The sequence below is a fragment of the Rhyacophila brunnea genome, unplaced genomic scaffold, assembly GCF_057557595.1.
Source record: "Rhyacophila brunnea isolate RB1 unplaced genomic scaffold, BYU_Rbru_1.0 scaffold_16, whole genome shotgun sequence".
NCBI lineage: Eukaryota > Metazoa > Arthropoda > Insecta > Trichoptera > Rhyacophilidae > Rhyacophila > Rhyacophila brunnea.
In genome coordinates, this window is record NW_028232816.1 from 16,315,854 (window position 1) to 16,329,853 (window position 14,000).

Genomic DNA, 14,000 nt, shown 5'->3' on the forward strand with positions numbered 1-14,000 from the left:
TATTAACAAAGTAATTCCACCATGATCTCATACGTTTTACGGCAGTTTCATATTTGGCTGACTAATTAGATTTATGAAGCGGAAAGGCCATAAGCACACCATGATTTGCTTCACTATTTTAAATCTCGCTAACCCATTCAATAAGTCTTTACTATCAGAAACAGCAATCTCATATTAAATTCACATTATTATTTATATTACAATATTATTTACTCCATTAAACTTATGTATTTCCAAGATTGAACGTATACAATATTAATAACAAATGTCTTAAATAATATAAATTGTACTAGATTTATTTTTGACCGATTTTTAAAATGTTATTTGTAAATATATTTTTTTTTATATTAACAATGGAAAAAAATGCCAATCCCGGGATTGTCATATTGTAATCCCGAAATCCCGGGATCAGAATTTTGGCCCCTTGATTTGACGGTCAAGTATTTTATTCATTAATTTCAAACATGATAGTACCTATATATAGATTAACATTATTTTGTTGTCCGGACATTAGTTACCCTTGAACTAATACACATTTATGGTAGGTATCTATGTGTAATTATATAAATTGAATTATTGAAGTCCGCGACGTTAATGATCGGTAATTTATTATTCATGCAAAAAAAAACATTTTTATGCGGAACGTGGTGAAATTTGTCACAAATAAATCAGTGAGATTTTTTGATGTTTAACAATTTATAACTTATTAGAGTATTTATTTTATTTCGTACACAAGCGCCCAAACTAATGACATTAATATGGACGAAGCATCTAGAAAATAAAATGACACTCACTTTGTGTCGGGTCTGCCGGATGGCGAAATTCATATTTTAATATCGGTATCCTACGCTCAAATGAACATTCTGCTTGTAAGCGGTCTGGCGACACCGCTGGGTCTGCCCATACAAAATTTCTGACTGTCAGGTTTCGACTCCACCGTTATTATTGTGTTACAAAATGCCAATGTGCCTAGTTAAAAATTGTAAAAAAATCTACCAAACACTCCAAGAAAGATGGGATATCACTTTTCATGTGTTAGTATTATTTATTATTTATAAAATGCCATTTTAAGATATTGATGAATGTTTATTCAATGCAATTGAATGACAGGAACCATTGGACAGTCAGTCGCCTGTGATTCGCTGAGCTCACTTGCGTCTAATCTCCGAGAAGTCGTAAGTAACCGAGAATCTGTTTCTAACGCAATGAGTCATGACACTAATACGCCATTACAATAAAGGTTATATTACTATAAATTCTCGAAGCTTGTATCGCATAATGGAAACGGATACGTCATATGGTCACGTGACATCTACCTATACATCTGTGAATGACTTTCATGTACAATTTCTCGTGCGCGCCGGGTATGAAGTGAGTTGTCCATTTAATATGTCATTGGCCCAAACCCATCGCGGCGGTCCTGACCCTATCAATAATGTATTATCTTTTAACAGTATGTACTTATCGTGCGACAATGTATTTATTACACAAAATTATTGCATTATAAATTTATTTGTACTTCATAATGGAAAGTTGATAAAATTTCTCGATATAAATAAAACAAAAGCACTTAGTAAAAAGACTTTATTGTTATTTGATTATTACGTGTCTCTCAATTATTATTGTTTAACGTAATCATTTGACAATTTTATAACCTACATCTTACTCTTAATGTAGTAACCCTTTCAAACCGGCGTCATAATTCGATGTGGATATCAATAAAAGTTAATTATATTTCCTACTAAAACGTTGCATAACTTAACGGCGTCGACGTGCTTAATAGGTTTGAGGTAGATCAATATCAACCAACAAGAAAATTAATTCACGCATTCAGATGCAGGTTCTATCTGAAGTGCATTAATGACTCTCATGCCCACATAGTACCTACCTACATTACGTGTGGACCGCGATAATCATTCAGTAATATTTACTACTTGCAATATTTCTATTTTATTTCATTATATACCTATTTTATGAATAATAAGTCGCATGAATCATTGAAAAAAAATATACATGACGTATACATTCTAAACAATAAATAAATACCGGTTTATATAAAAGTTTATTTTGGCATATCTGACTATTAAGGCTATACCTCAGCTGAGGCATGGTCTAAAAAGATCGTGATTAGGCGATGCGCGGTTTGCGGGTCGCGGGTGCAAATCAAGCAAGCCGAACGAGATATAATTTGTCATAAAAGTTCAACATGTGTCCTTTTTTATGTTATGTTTATTATTATATTCGTAATAATAATAGTATATTCATTGACATGTTTTCTTTTTCAAGTACATGCGGAACATTTTTTAGTCATCTTTACACGATTTAAGAATATTTTCATCCGACTCCATCAGAAAAGAAATTGACGTGACTATCCCTCTCCGAATGGCAACGCGCCGCAAAATTTCGTTCCACATAGTGTTGAAAATTATTTGCCGTTTCACTTTTGTACGCTCTTAAAGTATCATAACTCTGTACGAGCAATGTTGTGCAAATGTCATAAGTCTTGGTTAATTAGTTTAGTAGTTTGCGACATATAACTGAACAAATCGACATACTAACATACACTCACTTTTTATTAGGACCTATAAAGTATAGGTAGTATTTTATTTAATCTATTGTATAGGTAGATATAATATAAATTATGTAGTGCGAGGGGATGCAGATAGCTTTCGATGTTCGATAGATGTGTGCAAAAACGTAATTGCCGCCCTTAGAAATCTGCCACTAATAATAAAATGTGTAGTTATCCTTAAGGTGACGCATCAGTGAAACGCCAAATAATTTTCAACTGTACGCGCGACGAAATTTTGGACTCGCTGCCATTCAGTGAGAGAATGTTGACCCAGGAACACGTCACTTTGCTGCGTGATGGCGACGGGTCAATTAATTCTAAAATCGTGTAAAGATGACTAAAAACGTTACCCATTTACTTTAAAAAGAAAACATGTCAATGAATATATTATTATTGTTACTAATAGAACAATAAACAGAACATAAAATGGACGTATGTTGGATTTATATGACAAATAATATTTCGTTTGACAGGCGTCATTTTCACCCGCCACCCGCAATCCGCGCATCGCCTAGCAACGATCTTTTTAGACCGTGCCTCAACTAATGCATGGCCTTAAGCAGTTTCTCAATCATTATTTAATCCAATATACATAATTATCGTACTTTACCAATCATTAACATCAATCATTTTAATAACAACGATGTTAAGATTGGAATCATATCATTAATAGGTAAGTATATAAAGTATATCACATCAAATATCATTTCACAAAATAGATGCATCGAAATAAATAAATAAAAAACCTCTCTGAAAGCGCATTAATCGGTTAAGTTGTATATAGGGTAAATATTGTCTCAAAATATAGATATATTTAAGAATTTGTAATCACTTTTAAACACAATATGTCTGTAGAAGGATTCAAATAAATCATTCACGTAACCTACCGAATACTGAGAGATAATTTCAATGAGCAGTCACCTTGGTTCGCCCACCTACCACAACCAACTGCTAACACTTAAAATATTATTTAGTTATGTTACCATCGTTATAATAAAATATCGATCATACCTGGGAATCGATGTACCAAAGCAGAACCAGTTTGATTTTATCTGAAATTGGCGCGTTTTTAGCAAGATACTCTCAATATGCTAGCAAGAACTCTGCTTTGCGGCGAAAAAACGAACATGTATTTCATTCAAAATGTAACTTTATTAAGCTTATTTTTCCTGGGGTGAGAGAATGTATAATCTAAACGATTCGAGATTGTGCCCAATTTCCCAGTACCATAAGCCCTAGTACCACAGTTCATAGTATATGTTTTTAATATAATGCATGGTATATAATTTGAAATACCCTCATCGATGTGTTTATACTATCAAACTTCGTAGGCGTGCAAGCACAACATACCTCCATAATATAACTTCCACTAGAATTAGTTTATACTTAACTCTTTATTCCAATGCCGTAAGCGCCTTGATCGATTCGATCATTAAGAGATATTTTACAGCCGGTCAACCCTTTTTATGTAATAAGTAATTCAAAACACGATATATTTTTAGGACTTACAGTCCACTTGAAAAATGATTAATTAAAAATTCACCGTGACATTTTTTCAATGTTTTAAATATTAATAAATCAATGTTTACAAAGCGTTTTTATGTATGTACATATTTTATTAGCCTTCGTTTTAATTATTCATCTAACCAGGAGTACGGAGGGTATCATTATTGTCATCATCAGCCAAGTTCGATCCACTGCTGGATGAATACCTCCCCTAGCTGCTTCCTATCTACTCCCCCAATTTTTCGCTGCCACGTAAATCCACCGAACTTTATGAGTTCGTCTATCCAGCGGATTTTAGGGTGTCCCTGTGACCGTCTAGTGCTCCTTGGATACCACCGTATAACCGCATTTGTTGAGCGATATGTCCAGCCCATTGTCATTTAACATGCTAAGCGACCTCTATCACATCGCGCACTCTTGTCTGCTTCCTTATCTTTTGGTTTATTTTGAGATATCGACTAATGAAATGTTAAAAAGTTAGTGTTTTGGAAAAAGGAACAGAAAAAAATTAAATTATTAAATTGATTACAGCAAGTTGAGCAAGTTTCATCAAACTATTCAGTAGTTTTACGTTGGATCTTGACACTCGCCCCTCCACCTGTGTCTCATCTCACCACTCCACCACTGCTTACGTTTACCTACTCGTTTTCATCAAGGTGAAACTCTTCATAATTACGATCAATACTGTGGTCTATTGGTCGAGTACAGTTGTCTCCAAACTCAATAGGGATGTGAGCTACTTATACATATTCCTTCTTTATAATTTTTTATCATCGTCCTTTATCGTACCATACATAATATTATTATATTACTTAAAATAAATTAGGACATCGGACTTCCAATAAAACATAAAATGCGTACTTTAACTAAAATACGAAATAATAATTGAAAAATATCTCAAATAAGTGTTACGTAGTAAAAGTAAAAAGAATGGTATTCACTTTCCTCCACATTTTTTTTCAATTCTCGGTGAGTACCTTGTCACTCCCATCCGAATGCAATTATCAAGATGTATATCTGTGCGTCTGTTTCTATATTTACTTTAAACCACAATCTAAACTATCCTACGCGAGCTACCGAAAATGCCGCTGTGAGCTACCGGTAGCTCTAGGTCTAGTAGTTTTTGAGTTAGGTATAACCTAAAAAACAGAAACAGACACTCCAATGTTATTAATCCGTGTAGATTAGTATTAAACTCGTAGTCACCAAATTTTCGATCTCTAAGCGATGGTGCCCACAGAACGCGTCGAGCGGGCGAAGTCGGCGTATTCATAACCATAATCACACGTCTCTCGCCGCGCATTACCCTTCACCTATGTAATAAGCGGCCCAAGCAGCACAAAACAATTATTTTTACAGCGTCTCTCATAACAAAGCAATAAAAATATTATATTATTTCGGGGCTTGTAATAAATATTTACGACGACATTATTCAACCAGCGAAATATAATGACACGGAATAAAATAAAACAATGGGTTCTCTGTTATTTTTGTTATTTTATCTCTGCAAAATTTCTACAAGTGGCGCGTAAATCATCAAAAATACAACGTAATCAAATACGCCAGCGCCCACTGGACTTAACGATGCCTTGCGCGCCGCCTGCCGCATGAGTCAACATTGTATATTGTTCATAATTTTCGCGACTACCACGTGAATAGACGATTTTTTTTTTACTTATAACATTTTAAACACTTAACATAAATATGGATAAATTGTACAGTTACTAGACAAAGATTAAATTTGATGTGTGTCAGAAGTATCTTAGGCATTTTCGCTCGTATGCTTTCTTTATATTATTATGAAACTATATTTATTTTAAAATCGCTTTATAAAAGGTAGGTACGTCAAAACAGTAATAAATATCTGAAATAATTACACAACACTATTTCAGAAAGTGGAGGTTGATATATGTAGTCCATTGACATATGCTCCAATATCGCAAACAAAAATTATTGACAGCAGAATTAACACAGTTTTTGTCTTCGTACCTGGCGAACCTTTATTTTCAATGTATGTGTGTGTGTATGTATTTTTTAATCTATGCAAGTACTGTTTCAAAAATAGTTCGATTTATTTCCGCGTTAGCAGCATATGTCGATAAAGTCTTGTCAAATATTCATTTTATTTACAATCGATTCGTTAATATACAAAAATACAAGATTAAATTTAAATAACTAGCCTAAAAATTATTAAATAATATTTTTAATAGAAACGCTAAGCGTTTTTTGCGATAAATTACGTCTGAACCGAGATGTTTCGATTTTAATTGCATGCTTTCTAACCTCTAAATCGATGTTTTTTAAATTTGAAAAAAAAGATATAAGGATATAATAAATTCCAATTAACGTTTAGCGTTTCCCTAGGTAATAGATTTACGTACATTTTTATCGTAATTTTGATAATAAATCTTATGTCATTCATTCTTACCACCCGATAGAAATGTACCGAATTTGACACGTATTTTTGGTATATAGAACTCCACGATACATCTTAATTTTTTATTTTATTTTTCTCATTACTTTTGAATATATATTTACCGATTAATAAACTTTTCTAGCTATTTTTCGATAACAACTTTACCTAGAGACATCACCTTAATGAAAATACAAAGAAGTCCATTCATTGAACACGGCTACCAAAATTACGCTGCTTGAGGCGTCGTCGATCGACGGGCCAAAAGCAATTATTTAATAACAGAGAACCCATTGTTTTATTTTATTCCGTGTCATTATATTTCGCTGGTTGAATAATGTCGTCGTAAATATTTATTACAAGCCCCGAAATAATATAATATTTTTATTGCTTTGTTATGAGAGACGCTGTAAAAATAATTGTTTTGTGCTGCTTTGGCCGCTTATTACATAGGTGAAGGGTAATGCGCGGCGAGAGACGTGTGATTATGGTTATGAATACGCCGACTTCGCCCGCTCGACGCGTTCTGTGGGCACCATCGCTAAGGCTATACCTCAGTTGAGGCATGGCCTAAAAAGATCGTGGCTAGGCGATGCGCGGATTGCGACCGATCGAACTATAATTTGTCATATAAATCCAACATGCGTCCATTTAATGTTCTGTTTATTGTTCTATTAGTAACAATAATAATATATTAAACAATATTATTATCAATAATAATATTTAAAAGTAAATGGGTAACGTTTTTAGTCATCTTTACACGATTTAAGAATTAATACCCCCGTCGCCATCACGAAACAAATTGACGAATTGTCACCTCGACGTTTGCTCTCAGACTGCCAGCGAGTCCAAAATTTCGTCGCGCCTATCGTTGAAAATTATTTGCCGTTTCACTGAAGTATCGACTTAACTGATCGCAAAGCTTTTTCTGGTCAGCTGTGTTAGATTTTTCACGTTATTAAAATAAAAATTCTCATTCTGTATGACTGTCCACTTTTTATTTTCGTTTTTGATGTCCCAGTTTATCGCCAGTGTTAAAACATTAATCATAAACCAAAATCCACAATCTTAACCATTAAGAATTCAACTTGTGGGATTATTACGTTTTACTGGTTCGAGAATTAACTTTTACTAAGATACACAGAAGAGATTAAATTGCCTTTGCAAGTTTATTGTATGTATAATTATATCAAACTTAATCTGTTTCACACCTGTACAGTGTTACCATACGCCAATGAATAACAAATAATAAATTATTGATCGTGCGTATAGAGATTTATTCGGGTTGTAAGCTTTTGTATTCAACACGACGAAAACAGTATGTACGAGTATATTATGTACCTAATTAGAATATAAAATTGCCTAATTATTACCGCCAATTTTTTTTAAAGTTCTAGCTGGTTAAGGGGGGACATGCTCGTCGAAGGTCAAAATTGAGTTTTTATTGTATATTCAAACCATGATCCTGGACACTCCTTAAACGTTGTAGATGATCTACTTATATAATTTTGAAGCCTTATTATCCTTTATAGTTATTTTAAACATTTCATGACTGCATGAAGTATTTTTGTTACATAAAATAGTATTCTTTTAAACCTCTCGCTCTAATGTTTTAGAATATAGTCATATTTCGGTACATAACTGTGCAGTGGTGTTAAGATTTTTTACATTTATTAATTTTTAAACGCATTTATAAAACCATTAGCATAATTTATTACGAGATAATTTTTGTAAAATATTCACGATAAAAAATTATATTGATAATCTCTGTGATCCCAAATTTGACAAGAATTAGGCATTTTATTATTCAAAAAATCGGCAAGATTAACACATTTCAAGATGATTCCAAAGATATTTTTTATAAGGTACGTCTTTGTCCATTCAAGTGTGATAAACATCTTATGAATAATGATTGCTTTATAATAATTATTGACCTAAGAATAAGGTAGTGTTTTTTTGAAATACGCCATTTCTTTTGTCATTCCCTAGTGGTTAAGCTACAACATACGGCCGTAGCCATAAATTGACAAACTATAATTGAAGTAGGGAGTAAAATGATATTGACGCGCGTGTTTGAACATGTACCGTTTAAAAAAAAATAAAAAAAATTCGGTTAGATACATGTTCAAACACGCGCGTTAACATAATTTTACTCCCTACTTTAACATGAATGGTCAATGACATAGCTTATAATAAATATCTTTAGAATCATCTTCAAATGTGTTAATCTTGCCGATTTTTTGAATAATAAAATGCCTAATTCTTGTCAAATTTGGGATCACAGAGATTATCAAAATAATTTTTTATCGTGAATATTTTACAAAAATTATCTCGTAATAAATTATACTAATGGTTTTATAAATGCGTTTAAAAATTAATAAATGTAAAAAATCTTAACACCACTGCACAGTTCTGTACCGAAATATGACTATATTCTAAAACATTAGAGCGAGAGGTTTAAAAGAATACTATTTTATGTAACAAAAATACTTCATGCAGTCATCAAATGTTTAAAATAACTATAAAGGATAATAAGGCTTCAAAATTATATAAATAGATTATCCACAACGTTTAAGCAGTGTCCAGGATCATGGTTTGAAAATACAATAAAAACTCAATTTTGACCTTCGACGAGCATGTCCCCCCTTTCTACAAATCGCGTTTATTGATAGAAATTTTAAATAAAATAATATAATATAATTAAACATGTCTATTTATAGACCACAATGACTCTGTTTATATCAATAAATCTATACTAACTCGACGGGTAATGGATTCCTATAATTTTCTATCTTTAGTCCAGTAATGGTCACATGGAGGTAGTAAATTGAAGTAGATTTACAAATGTTAAACTTTTGAGAGTACAGGCGGCCCTTGACTTTCATTTATGTTCTACTTTCGTACAATTCGCTATTTCGTACATTTCTTAAAATTTATATTTTTGTTGATAATGTAAAAAAATTGTGCGCTTCCACAAAGTCGCTTCTCTCTCCTCCGCTCTCTATCATCTAAAATAAGTAAACAAGTTTAATCTTGCGCTAGGATGCGCGCCATTGGTGAGAAACGTAGAAACTACAGTGTTGATACGGACAATAAGAAATTAAGAACTCAGACAAAGATGGAAATTATATGGTTATTTGAATCTTACTCAGACCTCTGTCAAATGCATAAGTACTTAATTGAGCAACAAGAGTTAAATGATATTATACAAAATGAAATTGAAGAAGAAAAAGCTTAGGACTTTTACAATCAAAAATATGAGTAGCCTTCATGCGTCTTGACAAATTTTTGACTATTATGGACGTAAAGAGCGTATATGGTCATTTTGTACATGTTTGAAATTTGGGTAATATTATTTTTTCACTCAAATTAACCATTTTTATATAGCTAGCAGATTCCTTGTTCTATTGCTGAATTAGTGACAGCAATTTTTCAGCAAAATATTGATTAATACAATATTTATATCATTTTTATTATGAAATTAGGCATAATAATTTTCCATTCCGTGACCACGAAACTAAGCTTATTAAACATTAATGAGACACTTTTTATCGCTTAAAAGAGCTCTATTAGATTAAAAAGATATATCTCAAGTAAGTACGTAGAGCAATAATTTTTGATATAGATACAGTATGTTATTAATAGAGCTCTTCATCAAGAAAAGCAAAAAGGGTGGTATATTAACTATCTCTTGACAAGTTTATAACGAAAACACCTGATTGCTAATACGCCTCGTTAACTTTGTTATAGCCATTGAAGTAAGTACACTTTTTGGTGTATTTTTTCACATCCCTCTACTTTCGAACATTCAACATTCGTACACATTCTCGGGAACCAATTATGTACGAAAGTCGGGGGCCGTCTGTATATTAGATATTTCATTGGTAGCTCTGAACATAATTACACAATATTGATTGTAATCTAGAACAGTACTTTATCGATTATTACGATGCTCCGCGTATACGGCATATATGGACCACACGTCACTGTTACCCAGAAAATTGTATACTTTTAACTATATATGATGTTATCTTCTTCGTACTGTGAATATCAAAATTGTCTTTCTTTTTTTGCAGCGTTGAAAACGACCAATGGTTCATTCGTCATCAATGGAAACTTCGCCATCAGCTGGTCTGGAGAATATGAAGCAGCGGGCACCAAGTTCTTGTACCGCCACCAAGGTGGATCAATCGTCGAGGCCATTTCAGCTCCAGGACCTCTGACACAGCCTATTGATATCATGGTAAGTGTTTTTTGAATTTATCTTCGGTGGAAATATCACAGATTTTGTTTAAACTTTAGTTAAATCCTCATACATAGCGGCAACTTAGCTGACAAACATACCGCCACCCGAAAGCAACAGTGAGATATAGTGAAAATGATCAATTTTGAGATAAGTATTCCACACTATGCACTAATATCGTCACGAGTCCTTCACTCGAATCAAATCTCTCAGTTCATTAATATAATCAATCTCTTGAACACATCGATCTCACCAGTACATCGTTACCCACGATTATAACATCACGCTGTCATCCTTCCTTACAAGCAACAATGACCTTTTATCTTCACACACCTTCATTCTACCGCCAAACATAGTATTATGTATTCTCAATTTTATAAAATATTAACAATTCATTGATTTCCTCAGATTCTGTGCCAGCACCCGAACCCCGGTATCAAATACGAATACACCGTCCAGGTTCCCGAAAACGAAGAAAACGAACAGCCACCTCCTCAACCGAGACCCTCGCTGCATGACGCTCCATCGCGTCACCACATCGTGGCGTCCAGCCACCACTCCAGGAATGACCATGTCGAGGCGTCCCCTCCTGACCCCAACTCGAGGAGCTCTGTCGTCGAGGTGGACGGTAACAGTATTGAGCCTAGGAGACCAGACAGGATGGACTCTGACAGATTTCCGTATGGCCCTGGAGTCCTGGCGACCGAATCTGAGAAGCCGACGCATGTTACGCAGAGGCACCGAAGGAGGAAGTTCATTTGGCAAATGTCCAAGCATACTTCTTGCTCAAAGACTTGCGCTGGTAAGTACCTTGCAATAAATAAGTGCGTTAGTTTTACAGCATAATTATATACATTATATTAATTTTCACAACTTGGTTTTATTTAATTGATAGACAAAGTCGATCCTAGCACGTGCGCGAGGCCTCTAGCGAATATTATTTTCCACAGTTGTCCGGTTGACAAAGTTGTTTATCAGTATTAAAGTTAACTTGAAACAACTTTTTTTTTAAATCTTCATTATTTATACCTATATTACAATAATTTACTGGACATTTGGGTGTGAAAAATATTTTTCTTGTATTTTTATCGGAAATTTTGTCAAAATCATTTTTAAATTTTAACTCCTAGCTTCTTAACTTAGAATTTAATTGACAGATAAAATTACAAAACAGCAAAATACTGGCTGTTTTTGTCAGCCTAACAGTATTGCTTTGTACTGCATCTCCCATGATGTCAATGATTGAATGTTTGAAATTGAACTCTTTTTTCAATTTTTCCTGAATTCAGTTCATGAGTTAGGTACTCTATTATAGAAACACATCGTTTTCGATTTTCCCGAGAATTTTATAATTCTATTGTAGGTACGTGTGCCCTTATTTTTTATGTTTTATTGCGACTTCCATAGTCACTTATTGCCTGATTGGGCCCAATAGTCAATTACGTTATTTATATAATATAGAATCTAACATTCTTAAAACAGCATTGCATAAACAAATAATAATTTCATTATTCACAAGATCAATAAGGTCAATAATAAATACGTGGTTAACGCCCAGGCCCCAGGCGTATGTTACTACTAAGTTTGTAACGTCATTTACCTTAACGGCCCACATGCTCAGCGTAGGTCAAAATGGAGCTTTTATGGTATTTTCAGAGCATAACCCTGGACATTCCTTAATCGTTGTAGATAATCTATTTATATAATTTTGAAGCCTTATTAGCCTTTATATTTATTTTAAACATTTGATGACTGCATAAAGCATTTTTATTACATAAAATAGTATTCTTCTAAAACCGCTCGCTCTAATGTTTTAGAATATAGTCATATTTCGGTACATCCATGTGCAGTGGTGTTAAGATTTTTTAGATTTAATAATTTTAAACGCATTTACAAAACCATTAGTAAAATTAATGTTAACATTATATAGTGATATATTTACGATAAAAAATTATATTTCATAATCTTTTTTATCCCAAATTTGACAGGAATTAGGCATTTTATTATTCAAAAATGGGCACGATTAATACATTTGAAGATAATTCTAACGATACTGATTATAAGCTATGTCTTTGACCATTCAAATGTGATAAACATCCTTGTTTGCTTTATAATAATTATTGACCTAAGAATAAGGTAGTATTTTTTTGAAATACGCCATTTCTATTGGCATTTCCCAGTGGCTAAACTACAACTTATGGCCGTAGCCATAAATTAACAAACGATAAATGAAGTAGGGAGTAAGTACCTAACCGATTTTTTTTTTTTTAAAACGGTACATTAACGGTATCTTATTTGAATAATTTTACCTAATTTGTAACCCTTCAAATACTGAAAACATTAATAAACTTGAATAAATAAAAATAAAAACTATTGCCATAGGAATAATGTATCAGACGCCATTTACAGAATGTTGAAAACAGTAATGCATAATTTATAATCATGTATAACTTTGAAATCGATTTACTCAACGTGATTGATTGATTACCTGCGCATTTGAATACCTTTACTTCTCAACTCCCCAATTTTTTGTTTTGTTCTCCCAGGAGTCCAAATGCCGGTGTTGGTCTGCGTTCGAGAATACAACCAGTCTCCTGCCGCAGAGCGCCGCTGTGGTCCACGGCCAAACAGCGCAAACGTGGCAAAGCCCTGTGGTGGGCCTTGTCCGGCCAGGTGGGTGCCCCTTCCTTGGGGGCCCTGCTCCGCCACCTGTGGCTACGCCCTGCAAACCAGACAGATCCATTGCCGGCAAGACTTGGCTCATCATTCGCTCAACGTTAAGGTAAGCTATAATATGTTACCTGTAAAACTAATACGAAACAAATTTATATTGTATATAGATTCTTGTGATCATTTTTTTTCAGAACAGTCGAAAAATGTTGAAGTCTATTAATATCTCTAAAGGGGTACTAGTATACAGGGGCGTAACAAGGTATTTTAACGCCCGTGGCAGTTACGAAAAATGCGCCCTTTAGGTATTAAACAAAATGTATGTACTGTGCGAAAACATCTTCTTGGCTCTACGTAAGGAAGCGCTGTTGGCGACTAAATGGAAGGAGCTTGTTAGTTTATAACGGAATTGCGGTTAAAAATGGGCGGAGCATGTCAGTTCACAGTTTTAACACGTAGCCAAGAAGATGTTTTGCACTATACCTATGAACACTTACTACCTGTAAATAGGTATTAAGTTACGAGGGTGGGTCAATAAGTCCTTAGAAAAGCCGACAGGTGGCGCGACTAGTACTGTAAGCGGTTTGTTTTCATGC

The 14,000-nt window shown here is 33.7% G+C and overlaps 1 protein-coding gene across 1 annotated transcript in view; it reads left to right on the forward strand.

Moving 5' to 3' along the window:
- Positions 1-14,000, forward strand: part of LOC147074453 (thrombospondin type-1 domain-containing protein 4-like) — a 523,747-nt gene that overhangs the window by 494,409 nt on the left and 15,338 nt on the right. The window contains exons 8-10 of the mRNA XM_085943531.1: positions 10,568-10,734; positions 11,143-11,536; positions 13,281-13,516. Of these exons, the coding sequence (XP_085799657.1) occupies positions 10,568-10,734; positions 11,143-11,536; positions 13,281-13,516 (797 nt within the window). The remainder of the gene's footprint in view (positions 1-10,567; positions 10,735-11,142; positions 11,537-13,280; positions 13,517-14,000) is intronic.